Here is a 17,500-nt window from a genome sequence, read left to right on the forward strand (position 1 = left end):
TTCCGGTTGCTGCTTTAATAATTAAATAATTTTCTTTGCTTTCTTCTATCGAAAATTCATTGCCTAACTAGTGAATTCCACGGTAAATTTTACGCTAAAAATCGATATCGTAAGAATCAGGAAGCGATGAGTGCGACATCGGTAATTTCGAGTGAAACTTACTTTGTATTTCACCAGTTTGGCAATAATTTTTTTTTGAACCGAATGAGTTTTAAAAGAAAAAAATATCTTGTCACTGTCGAGGCACATCGAAAAACAGTTGGGCAAGTGGATTAAAAAAACTTTTTGTTCGCTCGCATTTTAATAAGGCCAAACAAACCAGCAACAGATCGATTATTTCTGTCCAAAAAGACTGAGTACAGATGATTGTTATTTAATTCCAATTAACAATAAAAATTCGAGTTTCATTCCTGAACAAAGGAAAAAACGACTAAACCACTTTTTAGAAATATGCATCCACTTGAAATAACTCATCCGTAGAAATAACAAATGGTTTAGTGTCCAAGGAAAGAATTTGTGGAGTAACTTCTTCCACCAACTTTAAGCTATTACTGGTGTGCCGTTTTGTCGTTCTCGTTCTCTTTCTCTCTTCTTTTGTTTCTGTTCTTCTGACGTAGGCCGTCCAGGCATCTTGCAACCTTAGTAGATTCGAAGTTTAAAATCTTAAGGCATACCAAAAACTGCAATTCAGAGCAAAAAGCAGCCCTAAACAAATTAAAAATAAACACTCAGCTTTAAGTTTATATCCCTCCAATGCTTGACTTGAATAACTACAGCTATATTATGTTAAACCTGGATTGAAACCAGCGAAAAATGCAAGAAAAATATTTTTCCGAAACCGTACCTGAACACGAAAAGTATAGACTGTCAAGAGCTTTGCTGACGTAGCATGGCTTTGTAGCCTCGTCGAGCCACTGAAAGAGTGCGAAAAATTAAGCCTCGTTCAGGTGTGAGTGTGAGTGTCTGACCTGGCTTGAGCCTGTGATCCAATCAACAACCAGTCCCGGGTCAGCGGTCAACTTGAAAAAAAAAACAGCTGACCTCGGTGAGGTCTAATTTGAGCCCGCGATATGGTCATGTGATACTGGTCAGCGGATACCTTGTTTTGCAAGATGTCAATTGACCATAACATTGATGTTTAATATGAAAGATGAATGCTGTAAACTAGCTATAGTGTAAACTGGAGTATTGCCTCCTCGATGAGCTCTAAACTTGAGCCCGTGATATGGTTACGTACTTGTCACATTGGCATACATGAAGGGGCGGACGGACGGACGTACGTACAGACGTTCATGACGTCATGGCTATAAAACCAAATTTTCTCACATCGATGGGTTACCAAATTTTCTTAGCAATGGGGCTCCGCGAGCGCGCGTTCGGCGCGCGCGGAGCTACGCTATTACTACTACTACTACTGCTACTACTACTACTTTTACTACTAAATAATAATAATAATAATAATAATAATAATAGTAATAATAATAATCTTTTATTAGCTCAAGAAGAATAATACAATGACAGACGTTACAACGATAGGAAGAAAAAATTCCCTCATTCAGCAATTGATCCGTAGTCAGTTGTCCAGGCGCTTCTGTACACCCTTCCCTTTGTTCCAGTCCATCATGACCTCTTTTCTGGTTCCAGCTCCCTTGCATTTTGATTGATACCTCCCTCTCAACAACAGTAGAAGATGAATCATCCTCAAACACCACGCTTGCAGCATCATCTGTCACCTACCTTTTAATATCCTCCAATTCAACCGCGGTAAACCAACCATTCTTCAGGATATACCGAGCCTGGTCTGCAAGCCTCTGTTAAGTCACTTTAAAGCTTCCCTTTTCTACCCGTGCTTTCTGTTTTCGTCGATAACCTCTCTTCTCAGGTATGCTCTGAAATAATGTTCCATTAGAAGTTTGTTCTCCGCAAATAACCATCTCATCCTTTCTTTAAGCATTCTGCTCCCTTGCAAAGCAGACGCAGGATGGCGACCGGATACTGGCTGGTGTACCCCAGCTACCCTGTCGGGCGAGGAACCACTAACTTAAGTCTCATTTCACCGTTACGTCTACCTCTATTAGGCATACTTATCACCACGTATATAGAAAAATTGGCTCTTTGGCCATGATGCCACCCCTAGGCAGGACTCCTACCAAGGCTAAAGAGCGCTATCAGCCCTGTTTTGTAACCTTAACAGGGGTGGCTAAGCTGTTGCTAACACTTGCCAAAGGTGCTACCCCCGGACTCTGGAAGGCGGGAGTGTCTAAAGCTAGGCTTGTTCTGCCCCATGCCCATGTTATTGTTATTATTGTTCAAATTTCTCAGCTTTGAGGTTCACTGGTCATTATTCAATTGAGAGCAAGCTAGTACCTGTAGTCTCAGGCCTCAAGAAATTTCCGCAAAATTCTTGCGATTCCAAGCAATGCCGCTTTCTGCAGAAAATCCGTTCTTACAGCCACTCCTATTTGCTGAGGACTCCTTTGTAAGTTCTTCGTCACCATACACAACGCCCCATCCACTACGTGCGTTACAATCACATTTACACGCCATAACCGGGCAACTTCTCTTCTTAAATCCTGTTACTTTTCCACCTTTTCCTTTTCTTATTCCTCGATGTGAGCATCCCCGGGTACCGCTATGTCCATTGTATGGCACTGTCCTTGCTGCTTATCCAAAAACACTATGTCAGGCCGACGATGCTCAGTGACGTGGTCAGTTTGGATGGTAAAGTCCCACAACAGCTTTCCCTCACGAGACTCCACAACTCTCTCTCGGACGTGTTCATACAATTTACTCGCGTGGGGCAGATCATTCTCCTTCAAAAGTTCCCAGTGGATTATTCTGGCCTCGTTATCATGGCGGCGTTTATATTCTGTTTGTGCAAGGTTGCTACATTACAAAAATATGGCTTGTAGACTCGGGTTTTTCCCCACACATTCTGCACAAAGGCAGCCTTAATCAAATTCGTTCTCAGTGCTTGATCATGTGCAGCTGTTATCAGCCCCTCTGTTTCTTTCTTGAGTTCTCCTTTCCGCAGCCAGTCCAAGGATGACTTATCCCAGGAGCTCATTAAGAGGAGCCTCCATCTCCTCTAATTCCTTGAGTCAACCCTTTCCCGAGTAAAATTATTTTTAGGGACAGGTTTTTCCCGCGAAAAGTATCATAATTCCCTTGACGATGAGACAGCTCTGTTTTGATTGGCTTTTACAACAGTGAGCGTGCTGAATCTCCCAAGGAAGGTGTTCTATAAATAAATCTACTCGGGAAAGGGTTGACTCGGAGGCCAAGTATGGGAGATAGAGGCTCCTCTTAAATGAGCTCCTGCTTATCCCCAACATCCTCTGTTTGCCTTAAAATTTGGCCATGCTGAACTTTACCTCTCTATTCGTTTAATATTTCAATCTTCTTCTGCTCTCTGAATGCCTCAGGAGCCTCACTAACATTGTTCAGTCCTTCTTCGTTCCTCACTGCTATCAACAGCGCCTCAGTACTTGTCTCATCGATCGTAGTACGCGAGTCCCCTTTCCTCTGCTCTCACACACTCCTCCACCCCAATAAATCCTCGTCCACCATTTTCCCTGGGCAGAAGACGATCTACATTACTGCAAGGATGAAACATTCCACTGTCCGTAGTTTTCTCGTTGTTCTATCTAACTTTTCCAGTTCACCTTTGGTCCAGTTGATTATTCCAGCCCCGTAGCACATGACTGATACTGTCCAAGTGTTCATAGCCATCCCATGTGCTCTTAAAACTCAGTTTGGACTTCAACACATTTTCCTTCTCCTAATATACTCTCCTTTAAGCTTGACCTTCATTTCGTCATTCAAAACACCATCCATCTCGAGAACCCCCAAGTATTTCTAACCATCTTCCAAGACAGTTTTCATTCTCTCTCCATCTGCAAGATCCATCCCTACAAATTCCATAACCTTCCCTCGCTTCATTTCCATAACTCTACACATTTTAAGGCCGAATTCCATACCAGTATCGGTATTGAAGAAAGGAACTGTATTCACAAGAGAGTCCAGTTCGCGCTCGTCTATCCCATACAACCTTAAGTCTTCCTTGAATTGCAAATGGTTGAGTGACCTAGAGTCTCTTTCTAGTCGGTAGCGCCCCTTAGATTTCGCGCAGAAGCAAAGTTAAAGGAATCAAACTGATCACAAAGATTAAAGGGGACAAAGAGTCACCTTGTAAGATTCCTCTCCTTATCCTGACCTCTCCAAGCGTACCACGCCCAGCTGTCAGGCATATTCTCCACTTGTGTATGCTATTCCTCATCAATTCTTGAATATTTGGTGCAAAACCCACTGATGATAAACTCTCAACTATCCATGGGTGGGGGACCATGTCGTAAGCTTTGCCATAATCAATCCATGCCATAGCCAAGTTGGTCTTTCTTCTCTTGCTGTTTCTTAGCACCATTTTCTCAATCAGAAGTTGGACTTAAGTGCCCCGTGAGCCCTTCTTACATCCTTTTTGTTCCTCGGGAAACAGCTGGTTGTCTTTCAGATTGTCATAGATTTTCTCTGACAGTATTCCGCTCAAAAGCTTCCACGTGAGTGGGAGGCAGGTAATTGTCTGAAGTGTTCTGCCGCATTGCCTCGTGAGGGGTCTTCCACACACAAGAGAGTTCTTCCTTTGTTCATCCACTCTGGAGTGACGCTCGATTGTAACATGTAATTGAGCGTATTATTATTATTATTATTATTATTTCATAGTCATACTACTCAGCTTAAGTTTTTAACAGCTGGTAAAATTGTGGTGTCACGCAACAACAAGTTGCCAAGGAACACCAAAATGTTTCTTTTTCCTGTCCTTTACATTTCCAATACTCTTCTTAGTATCCTCGCTGATCCCAGCAATGCAGACTTCTGGATTAAGGTAATTGATGTGTCTACTCCTATGCCTTTTAAGTTGCCCTTCAATCGCAATGGCACTGTTCCTAAAGCCCCCGATACAATTGGTACGACTTCGGTTTTCACTTCCCACATTCTACTCAATTCTCTGGCCAGATTTTGATACTTTTCAACCTTCTCGGCCTCCTTTTCTTTTGCTCCACTGTCTTCTGGAATTGCCACGTCTATTATATGACAGCTTTTCTTGCTTTTGTCAACAAGCACTAAATCTGGCCTCCTAGCCTGGATGTTATGGTCTGTCCATATGCTGAAGCCCCAAAGGAAGTCCCAAATGTGATGATGATGATGATGATGATGATGATAATGATGATGATGATTATTATTATTACTATCATTATGTATTTCTTTTATCTGAAGCTATGAAAGAGTCCAATAATAACTGGGCCAAATCCTTGAGCCTAGGGTTAGGATCCGTTAGAAGGCTATTTGATGGATAAAGCCTTTCTTAGGATGAGAGATGTTCTAAGAAATCCTTTCTTAGGATGTGAGATGTTATTATTATTATTATTATTATTAGTATCATTATTATTATTATTATTATTATTATTATTATTATTATCATTACTTCGATCCTATTACCTATTTCGTAACAGCAAATTTGTTGATCTGAGAATAGGTTTAACATTTGCCTGTTAGACAGAGTGAAAGAGTTAGGGATGAAATCAATCTTTGTGCCAATGTTTTATTCTGTTTTCTTTGTCGTACTATGACAGACCCACCAAACATAACATCTATTTCCTTGAATCAAACTGTTGCTGAGGGAGATGTGGTGCTACTCAATTGTACAGCTGATGGTAATCCGGAACCAAGCATTACGTGGACGAGGCTGTCCGGTAACAGCATTGTCAGCATGCCAATGACTATTGCTGGGAAACAAGATGAAGGAGGTTACAGATGCACTGCTGACAATAGAATTGGAAGTTCGAACGCTACGGTTGTCTTCATTACTGTGCAGTGTAAGTTCTCACAACTGTAAGTTACAATAATTCGAACGTTTGGCTTCCTCGTATTTAGTTAATAATCAAGCACTGGTGTACAAAAATATTGCAGAATGTTTGCGTTAATAGTGACATTTCACTAGCAAGAATACTGCGATATAGGGACGTTCTCGGACGTGTTTATCAAGTTAAAAGAATTAAATGTTATGGTTCAATAAATTCGAGATAAAAATCACTTGGCAGTGGCATATGCAATTTTGTTGCAAGTTAACAAAGAGGTTAGGTCTGACACAGTCTTAGTCTGGCCATTCCTAAAACACAAAACTGTCTTCCTTTTACGGTGATTCTTCGAATTACGAACTCTAAAAATATTTGGCAATTGCCGAATTATGTGTTCACCAATATATATTTGTTGATGAATATGTTTCTTTGTAAACCCAGAATACACTTTACCAAACAGATTACATGGAATGCAATGACGATAATTAACAACTGGTTAATGCGTCGGCTATTTGAAGCACGCGGGAACTTCGAAGAGCAGGAAAGAAGCGTAAGAGCTGGTCAAGGCATAACCACTAGCTCCTTGTTTCACAATATTTTCACGACGGAAGTTTAAATGTTTAAGGGAAATTCCCTCCGCTATGCCTCGGTGCGTTGTTTATTTTCGGAAACGCATTTCTCTACACTTCAACGCCCTCGTTTTAGACTGGTCAAAAATTGACTGGGGAATTCATGCGTATAACTGAACTTATTTTCTGATAAAGACAAAATCCTACTGTTGGCCGTGTTTTCACTATAGCCGTTGTCTCACTTAGCATTCCTGAAAGTGGTTTGTTTACAGACTTCGCTGAGCGACTTAAAAGTGGTGTGTGTTTTCACGGGTAAGATTAAATAAGGAGAGAGCACTTGCCAATACAACATAAAAAAAATAATAATAATAGCACGCCTGATATATTTCCGGTTTGAATAACCGCAAGCGACTCCTCATTGGCCGAAGGTAATTGCCAATTCTCTTAAGCTACCTGCTTTGGTGGCTTAAATTTGATGAGAATTCCACTGAAATTTGCCGACTCGCCTAACTTTAAGCGAGTTAGAAAGGGAACTGTTTTTACGCGATTTCTGGTTGTCACTAGCTAAGCGAACTTTAGACCGGTAGTGAAAGCACGACCATTATGTGAAAGAAAAACAAAGGTGCTGTTTGCCTGCCTAATTTTCTACGGGCCACGTCATTGCTTTATTGAGGTCATCGGGGTGCACAATGGGAAAATGTGAGCACGCTCCACAATTGAATAATTGTGAAGCGTATTTGGTACTTTTAAACGATGCTGCTTATTTGGTTATTTATATGGGCTAAGTTTTAATTTTGGATATCGTTGTGAAGTCCCTATTCTAACATCAATTTCAAGTAAATTCACAATCAGTCTTGGCTAATCTGCCCTTCATATTTTGCAGGTTCCCGTATTAAGTAGTTAAATCCTGTTCAGTGCAAAATTAATTGCCTTTTATCGTTACTGCAAATTGAAAATCGCCACAGTGCGTCTACGTTGCACCCTGGACGGGATAGCTTGACTTAAGTTTTTATTGGGCTCCTGGCTCCAGTTGTTCAAACGATGGAGAGCGCTATCCACCGGATAAATCACTATCCAGCGGATAAACACTAGCAAAACCAATTGAGTTATCCAGTGGATAGTGATTTATCCAGCGGATAGCGCTATCCATCGTTTGAACAACTGGGGCCTGGAGAGTACATGATTCTTGGAAAGGAGTGTTTTCTGAGGAACTGTAAAGTTACGTAAATATATAATATTAATTGCATTTATCTTTATCTTTTATTGGATTTAAGGGAGAGTCGCAAGAATTCAAAACAGGAGCAAACTTTTAAGTCTGCTCCTTTTCAACTCAAAAGTTCAAAACATTTGCATCTTTTAAAGGAAAATGATCGTAGTGAAAGTGATCGAAGTGTATGGCTTTTCTTGATGAAATCGTCTAACTACCGAGAGTCGACAATTTTTCATGGGTATACTGGGGGACGGGGATCCCCAAATACGAGAAATCAAGGAATCTAGAGCATATGTGCCAAATGCTGAGATTTTTTATTGGAAATGAAATTCAGTGCTCGCATTCATTTCTTCATTCATTCATTTGAATCCCATATGCTTCCTCCTTACCATTCTCAGTCAGTTTAGGTATGTTTCAAGCTTTGTATTACTACCCTTTATAGCTTGTTTCATTGTTTTTGTCTTCATTGCCAGGAGAGCTACCGTTTGAAAGCAAATGTTTCTTTGTACCGCAAGGCAGTAGCTTTTTGAACGTTTACAAATTTAACCGTATTCTTTAGCCCTCGATTAAACGATATTTGACTTGCTTCATCGACCGGGTTGTTTCGAGTGTATGAACCACTGAAAAGACGCACTTAAACTAAGCTAGTACGCTTTAATAGAGCTAGAGGCAGGTCTTTATCGCCTTTTGAAACTTCTTGTTGTCTCTCTCGTTACAAATATGCGGGAGATAAGCTTTACCGAGAAGAATGTAGGAAATAGCTGCCATGATATCTCCGGTAGATGTTTTTGGGATAAGTACTGGCTACTAACTTTTATTTTTTGTAGTCTATCGTCCCATAAACACAGACTTGTCAACAAATTTGACAACGAACACAGTTGTCTTAAATGAAACCTTCAACCTCCTGTGCCACGCAGACGCCAACCCGCCTGCGAAATATAGATTGTACAGAGATCAATCAAGTTTGACAAACATTGCAAGGGGACAAAGCAATGGCACTTACTTAGCATCTGTTGGTAACAGAGTAAGGCTGGTGACCTACAAGTGCGTTCCATTTAATACCTTTGGTGATGGACCCGCAAAGACAACTAATATCACAGTGTACTGTAAGTATATAACCGTACGTTAACTGTTTATCTACAATAATTGTACTATCCTTGACTTGCATATTACGTCATTGCTACTATGTAAGTACCAAGAATAGTAAATCAATTATCTGCCTCTTTTTTTTATACCACCATTACAGCCGCAGCAATGACCAAAAAGGTTTATGATAGTATTATTATCTGCCTCAAGAGATTTTCGGTTACGTGCTTGCAAGTCAAGGATTCATGTTTTTTGTAACTATATTTTACATACCTATGATAAACATGCATCACTGCCAAGAGTGATAGTCACTCTTGAATAAGGTCTATGTATAATTCTGACAAGTGAGTTCGTGGAGACTCAAGAAAGTGCATTGAGTTGTGCTGAATACATGATACTGAATTTTAATTATGATAGATTTTAGGGCTGCATATGATTTATGATGGCCTAAACTGGGGAGTCAGAAATCCAAACCTTGACTCTAATTATTAGTATTATTATTACACAACAAGTTTTCTAAGTTCAGTGTTCAAACCCCAACATTCATTCATGCATACTCAGAGTCAAAATAGATATCGGCATTAAGGTGTAATTTTAAGTGCCTTCTATATTCCAATGTAATCAGTCCATTTAAGCGTTAGCCCTAGTAATGGAAATGGCCCACGCAAGTGCAGAGAAAATCTCAGACCAGAGTGGGAACTGAACTTACGACCTCCGGATTAGATCACCATTACTCTACCGACTGAGTAAGGTCAAAAGGTCAGACGGGGACAGTGGTATTCGAAATAAAATTTCACGGCAATGAACATGTGAAAGCAACGAGAAGGGAAACGTTTATTCAAACGTTGGTCATGTAGCACTTACATTTCGCAAAGATGTCTATATTAAGGAGTAATTTTTGGTGCTATCTTTATTCCCATGTAACACATCCCAGAACCCATCTAGTGCTGAAGTGGATTACATGGGAATAAATGTAGCACTTGACAATATCCTTTACTATAGATATTTCTTTTGAAATATAAGGCCAACGTTTGGGTAAACGCATCTATTCTTAAAGTAAAACCCTCGTAGGCATGGTTGTGCTCTTGCTCTAATGATTGTTAGGGTCGCTGAGGGTCGCTTATTAACTAGGCACTTCTGGTTATGTAAACAGTATTGGGGCGTGAGACCCATATGGGTGATGGAACTTACATTTTCCCAAAACCATACAACAAAGTCGCTAAAGAAGGCTGTAAAAAAATCCAGGCTTAAGCCGGATTTGAATCCCCGAGTAGCCATTGGACTGTACCATCTGATCTATAGATGGTTTTCACGTGACGTCACAGCGGCCATTTTGGTGTACTAGAACAATAGACATCTTCTCCCTTGGGGACTGAACTCTTTTTTTATGCAAATTCTGTGGAAATATTTTCTATTGTTTTGTACACCAAAATGGCCGTCAAGTCACGTGAGTGAAAACCATCTATTAATTCGTCTGAGTTTCGGCTGTCCCATGTCTTGGATAAGAGACAGAGCGTGAGAGGTGCTCAAGTAAGAGTAGAAAATACATATGGAAATGTTAATAGCGTTCTTCAACAGGATCTCAGAAAAGCAGGAAACCTCAAATCTACTAACTTGGAATTTTATACTGCTCATTCAAATCAAAGTAACCATGAAATGCTGATAACAGCAGGAGACCGAGATATTGAACAACATTTGCACTATGACGAATTTTAAATTGGGGCTTAAGATATGTACTGAACAATGAAACTTTTAACACTTGATGTTAAAATGCTATTGTGACTACATAAGTTTATTCCTTTGGCTTGTGTTGGATTTAACATCAAGTTCTGTAATTGTACCTTCCATTTTTGTTCATCTAATAAACTTTGAATCCAATCAGTTGAAAGCGAAGCAACAAATCTCTGGTACCCATCAGTTCTTCTTAATGTGGAACCAAAATTTCAGCCATGCTGTGATTTCGGCTTTTACTTTGAAAAGGTATGGTCAAATCTGACGGGTAATTTGTTTACCCTGCACTGTTTAAGTAACACTTGTGGAGCCTGCCAATGTGTTAGACGTTTTGAAGTTTAAATTTGCATTATGATACAATGACTGATTTTAAACAAATTGATACAAATAATTTGCGAACAATTTGTTAAAAAGGCTAGTGTTGTTTATATAACAGTACTAACCAATAACTAAATAATAGTGGTCGTTTTTTGTGGAGGGACAAGACTATATTATATAGCTATTATTATAATTATTCAGACTACGCATCAACGATAGTGTCTAGCCAATGGACAAATTTATTGCATTTTAGACAGTCCTTTCTTTATCTTACTTACTAGCTGCTGCATTGATACTTGCGAGTAATTGACACATAATTTCTTGAAAGCATGTGACACTCCCCATACTTTGCAAAATCGTTTTGCTTCATTTTGGTATTTGCGCTACTGAAAGCACTAATCAAGCCGAGGGAAGTATATGTGTTTGAACTTACATTAGTTGTCTTTCTTTACAGACAATCCTACTACTGTCAGTTTGGTTGCTAACACTACAGAGAACAAAAACTGTTCTGATTTTCTGTTGGTAAATTTCACTTGTGGGGCATCTGAAGCCAACCCACCCGTAGAAAACTACCAACTCTTGAAGAATCAAGAAATTCTGGCCACAAGCAGCAAATGGACATGGGTTAAGAACATATCGGAAAAAGGAAACCATATGTATAGCTGCAGAGCTTTGCATCCCTTGGGAAATGTGACAAGCTTTGATGTTCGGTTAACTATTAATGGTAGGTAAAAAGTCCACCAACTGTTTCAAACCAAAACAGCTTTGAAGGGTTTGTTCTTTTTGCATGCATATGCATGTGTTGGCCTTGTTTATTTTATTGGTGTTTGACGTTCTTATTCCATTTTTTTAGTTCCAGTACAGATATCTGTTCATGTTATCCGTGGTGGTGAGACTCTTACGCAAGGTGGCAATCTGACTTTAAGCTGCAATGCATCTGGTTATCCTGAGCCGACTGTTACTTGGTCCAAATTAAATGCAGATGAGCTAATAACATCAAGTCTTTGGTTAAACTTCACCAACATTAACAAAGAGGCAACCGGAGAGTACGTCTGTTATTCAAATAACACTTGTGGGAAAAAGCGATCTACAGTGAGAACCATTGATGTGCAGTGTAAGGACCGCTCTTCCTTCACTCTTGATCTTAATTAATGAAGCGTTTGAGAAATTTTAACACAAGATAGAGCCACTAGATAGAGGTTCAGCCTATGAGATATCCAAGAGCTTGCAAGAAAGCAAACTTACCAGGAGCGGAACTTTCTAAACAACCAGAGTATCGTATAACGGCAATTTGAATACAATGGCTCGCTTGCTAAGGCGCAAAATTGTCCTGAAAACGAAAAGATTTGATCAAAAGGTCAGCGAGTTCGTGGTCACATACGACGTTTACTTACTATCAACGAAAGTTATAAAGATTTAACCCGAAGTGAATTGTTATCGCACAAGAATATTCTAAAGTCCCTTTCCTTTGAAGAGTATAACTAACTTCATAAAAAGTGGCTCGCCCCAAAACTATTCCACAATGCTACTCAATAAGACTGTCGACCCTGTCTCCCACGCAGCCTCAAAGAGGCCAATTCCTCTCGCTAATGACTCCTAAGAGCAAAGCCGCGAATCTATGTGGCAAAATCAGGCAGACACCTGTCGCCCTGATAACTACATGAGCTCGAGAAATCTTGATGCAAAAACAAAATTACGAAGCTGTGCACCACAAAGAATGTTGATTAAGCCAAGGGAGTTTCCGTTCCTCGCTGTCCATGCAAATTCGTTTCACAAGCGATTTCTGTTTACTTGGAATCTCAAATATAATAGTAACACAGTGCTCCGATCCTGCGCGTCTTGTCCTTCGCGTCAATAATCAACCAACAGGCTGCTAAAAAGGAAATGCTCTTACAAGATTTAGGCATAAAGTCATACATATACACAAAGCGTTAAACAATAAAACAAAGGTTGAAAGAATTCCAGAACTCAGAGCGAAAATGTCAAGGTTCGAATATTTTGTTAGAACTGCTCGAACTCATCAGCGATGTGGATAATCAGTCGAGATCACAAAAACTTGGTTCTCACGTAGTCCCAAAAGAGAGATACAAATGACCGGGGGGTTCAGTCCCCCGAACCTATTCAAGGAAGGTTTCATTTGTTCGATGGAAATAGCCTCCTTAACGTGACGTTCGATAGTGCGATCTTCAGTGGATACTGAGGACCTTTAAGGTGTGTGGGTTGATCTTATGTCTAGTTGCCCGGCATTGCTCGAAAACCGAAGACATTTCACGGGATTGGCGTCCCTTAACCCGCGTACAAAGCGTTCTGGAAGTCTCGCCAATGTAGCTTTTCTGGCACTGACTGTTCACAGTGGATGTTGTAAACAACGTCACATTTTTTCAGCTCGTCTGTACGGTCTTTCACATGGGTAACTTGCTGCCGTAATAAGTTGAAGGGCTTGTGAAAATGGAACCCCATGGGATTTAAAGTTCCGCTGTAACGTTTCCGATATTCCTTCACGTAAGGTAAGCCTACATTGATAGAGTGCTCACCTTTTCTAGACCTGGCAAAGGGGTTTGGTTTTCTTTTTCGGGATTCGGAAAATCCACTCCGAGTACCCATTAGCAGGCACTTTCAGCTCGGTGCACTGAGGTGCGCATCACAGATCGTTTCTGTTCAAGGTGGTGATTTGAAGCAAAGTGTAAATATTTGTCTGTTTGGGTGGATTTTCTGTAAACTGTTACCCTGGTCTTGCCATCTTCATCTAGATGAACGCTAGTGTCCAAGAATTCTTCTCAGGATCCAGGGAGTTGACATGTTCTGAGAAATCACAGAGCAGGGTAAAGATGTCATCTACATATCAGTACCAAAGGAATGGTTGGTTGTGGGCTTTCGAAAATGCGTTTTGCTCAAAATGCTCTATGTAAATGTTGGCTATGATCGGAGAAACTGCTTCGCTCTTCCATGTTTCTGTTGGTGGAGGCTCCCTCCGTAGGTGAAATATGTACTGGTTAAGCATAGATCCAGAAGCTTGACCAGTATGATCTGAATTTGACTCACGGCTGTCCCTCCAGGTGGTGTTCTCCTCTTCTCTACGTTCGGCGACATTTAACGCTTTGCCTGTCTACCGGGATGCTAGTGAACAGAGCTGAGACCTCATATGGCACTAGTCGTTGAGAGTGGGTAGAACTTCTAGGCCTCTGGTCTTCTGTAGGAAATCCACGATTTTGATATTCCGTTTTGCCGGCCAGCGGACCGATCATCTGTGCCAGGAACATTGCGGTGTGGTACATAACACTTCCTATGCTTGAGACAATATACCTCAAGGAAACATCCTTGTTATGTATCTTTGGTAGACCGTGCAAAATTTGTAACGTTCTGGAAGGTCGTGTAGAGTTGGTTGTATTATTGTTGACTTATCATGTTTTCCCTTCTCCTTTCCCTGAGTAAAGTAACTAATTTTTTCTTAAAGTTGTTGGTTCGATCCTTGTTTAGGAGTTCATACGTGTCACCGTCACCCAGTAACCTGCCCATTTCATCTGTCTAATCGATCTCGTTGAGTGGAACTGTGCATCTAACTTTGTCAGCTGGTAAGATAACGATTGAGTCGTCTCCAGATAAGTTGGAAATAGCTACCCTTGTTTCTGTGATGATGTTATACTCTTCGGTGCTTTGCTCCTTTTAAGATCTTGTTCACCTTCCCTCTTAGGATGTCCACAATGGATTTATTTTTTATCTGGGTGCATGCTTCCTCAGTTGAAGCGATAAATTCGCTTATCGGAATGGATTTCCTAGTCACAAAAATTCAGACCTTTCTGCAGGATTGAGGTCTCACTCTCGATGAGTTGTCAGTCCGTAAGGTTAATTATCCATTTATTCTTGTCTATGATGTGTCCACTCATTAAGTGACCATGTTGTTATCAGCTAACGTTTATGTTACTTTTCTCGCTCTCGCTCTGTACATCTTTCAAGCTGGATTTCGCGCACACGTTCAAACATTTTCGCACGTCATCCCACATCCCTGGCTCCAATTTCGTGCGGACTTTTCCTTGCATTTCAGTGATTTCCGATTTCAACTTGTTGATGGTGAATTGTTCGTTGAGCAATTGTCGTTTTACTTTTGTAACTATCCTCCTTGCATTGACTCCTTTCTAAGGCGTTTTCATTTTCAAGCTATTTGGTGTCACTCTCCCAAATCCATGCTTATCAAGTACATATTTCACCAACGGAGGGAACTTCTACCATCACACACAGCCCGCAACCCACCATCTCTTTGGTACAGATATGTAGACGACACCTTTTTCCTGCTCCATGAATATGACATCTAAACTCCCTAGACTCTAACATCAAGTTCACGTATGAGGCTGAGAGGGATGGTAAGATACCGTTCTTGGACACTTCGTTCATCTAGATGAAAATGGCAAGACAAGAGTAACAATTAACATAAAAATTCCCCACACAGACAAATATTTACACTTTGCTCAAATCACCACCTTCAACAGAAACGATCTGTGGTGCGCACCTTGGTACACCGAGCTGAAAGTCTGGTAACCAATGCCAAGGACAAAAAGCAGGAGATGGAGCATGTGAAATCCGCCCTCCATGCTAACCGGTACCCCGAGTAGATTTTCCGAATCCCGAAAAAGAAAACCAAACCCCTTGCCAGCTCTAGCAAAGGTAAGCACTCTATCAATGTAGGCTTACATTGATGAAGGAACATAGTAAACGTTACAACGGAACTTTAAATCCCATGGGGCTCTGTTTTCACAAGCCCTTCAACTCATTACGGTAGCAAGTTACCCATGTGAAAGACCTTACAGACGAGGTAAAAAATGTGGCGTTGTGTGAAGATCGCACCATCAAACGTCGCGTTAAGGAGGCCAATCCATCAAAGAAAGGAAATCTTCCCTAAATGGAGACAAGGGACTGGATCGCCCAGTCATTTATAACTCTCGCCTGGGACTACGTGACAACCAAGTTACGTGATCTCGACTGATTATTCACATTGCTGATGAAGCTCGAGAGATTCGAAAGAAATATTCGAATCTTGAGATATTCGCTGTGAGTTGTTGAATTCTTTTAACGTTAATGTCTTCTCCAAGGCAGAAAAACAAAGAACTGCGCCGCTTCAAGCTCCTTTCAAGAAAACCAATAAAATCGTAAAGACCATCTTTGAAATATTTACATTTTCTTTCTCTTTCGCAGATAAACCTGAAAATGTTTCCCTGACAACTTCAAGCCTAAACGTCTGCATAGGGAAAACGGTGATCTTAATGTGTTCTGCTAGCGATTCTAACCCAGCTGTAGACAACTTTAAACTTTACAAATACGGTATCGAGCTTGTTGACATGGTTAGAGCAAACGTAGGCATATTTAACCAGACACTAGACAGCCAAGGGCAACATAACTATTCCTGTGAAGCTAGAAATTCCATAGGAAATACATCAAGCAGCAATATCATTTTGGAGGTTGAAGGTGAGTTGTATAGCTAACTTTACTGAATTGGCCACCTCACAATATACACCATAGTTCTTTTAAGTGTGTGTTCTCTTAATGTGAGAGGACTGGGTGACAGCTTGAAGAGATACTTCAAGAAGTAAATTGTCCGGAAAAGACAAGTCCCTTGTGGTCTGCTGAGTGGGGGCGCAGAACGAGTTTTAATGGTAATGCAAGCAAATACGGTGAAGTCGATATGTTATTTAACGATACTTTTAGTTTTGACTTTAAAGTTATAAAAAGACTTTACTGGGTTACGTTGTGCACAAGGTTCATTGTTTGACTGTTTTACTTCGTTGGAGTAAGCTTTATACTCTACCTTTAACCTCCATATAACATTACTTGACAGAGTTTATTCGACTTGATATCTTTCAGGGCTACCTTGAACGTCTCTTACAAGTTGAGTTTCTTCAGGCAAGGCCAGCACTTCATACATGGCCTAGGGGAAACTGAAATGTTATGGACACTCAATTAACTTTGTTCATTTTTTGTTCAAGTGCCTGCATCAGTGATTGTCATGAATCGCACAATGGTTGTCAACGAGGGTGACAATGTGACGCTGCATTGCATCTCTTCTGGATTTCCAAGACCAAATGTTTCCTGGGTGAATGCCTCAAATTACATTGTAGAGACAGGAAGCATATTGAAATTGACAAACATCGGTAGACACATCCGTGGATTCAATTGCTCAGCAAGCAATGCATGTGGAAACGAGAGCAGAAAAGTTGACATTGATGTGCAATGTGAGTCAATGCTCAAGAATAAAATGATTTCGCGAACTTGTTGCAAATTGCTTGTAATCCATTAACCCTTTCCTTTATTGCAGATAAACCTGAAAATGTTTCTCTGAGCACCTCAAGCCAAAAAGTCTGCATAGGGAAAACTGTGATATTAATGTGTTCTGCTGGCGATTCCAATCCAGCAGTAGAACATTTTAAATTATACAAAAACGGTATCGCCCTTATTAACATGGTTGGAGCAAAAAGGGGAGTATTTAACCAGACACTATACAGCCAAGGGCAGCATAACTACTCCTGTGAAGCTAGCAATTCCATAGGAAATGCATCAAGCAGCAATATCATTTTGGAGGTTGAAGGTGAGTTTTACAGCTAACTTTACTGGATTGACCACATCGCAATATACACCTTAGTTCTTTTAAGTGGCTGCTATCTTAATGTGAGAGGACTGGGGGACAGCTTAAAGAAAGGCGAAGTATTCAATTTGCTTGAGGAAAAAAAGGTTTCTATTTATTT

The 17,500-nt window shown here is 40.5% G+C and overlaps 1 protein-coding gene across 1 annotated transcript in view; it reads left to right on the plus strand.

Moving 5' to 3' along the window:
* LOC137983185 (uncharacterized) overlaps positions 1 to 17,500 on the plus strand; it is a 73,733-nt gene that overhangs the window by 13,397 nt on the left and 42,836 nt on the right. Inside the window, exons 5-11 of the mRNA XM_068830365.1 lie at positions 5,631 to 5,873; positions 8,462 to 8,740; positions 11,224 to 11,493; positions 11,623 to 11,883; positions 15,957 to 16,226; positions 16,745 to 16,990; positions 17,074 to 17,343. Coding sequence (XP_068686466.1) covers positions 5,631 to 5,873; positions 8,462 to 8,740; positions 11,224 to 11,493; positions 11,623 to 11,883; positions 15,957 to 16,226; positions 16,745 to 16,990; positions 17,074 to 17,343 — 1,839 coding nt within the window. The remainder of the gene's footprint in view (positions 1 to 5,630; positions 5,874 to 8,461; positions 8,741 to 11,223; positions 11,494 to 11,622; positions 11,884 to 15,956; positions 16,227 to 16,744; positions 16,991 to 17,073; positions 17,344 to 17,500) is intronic.

This window comes from Montipora foliosa, chromosome 13, assembly GCF_036669935.1.
Source record: "Montipora foliosa isolate CH-2021 chromosome 13, ASM3666993v2, whole genome shotgun sequence".
NCBI lineage: Eukaryota > Metazoa > Cnidaria > Anthozoa > Scleractinia > Acroporidae > Montipora > Montipora foliosa.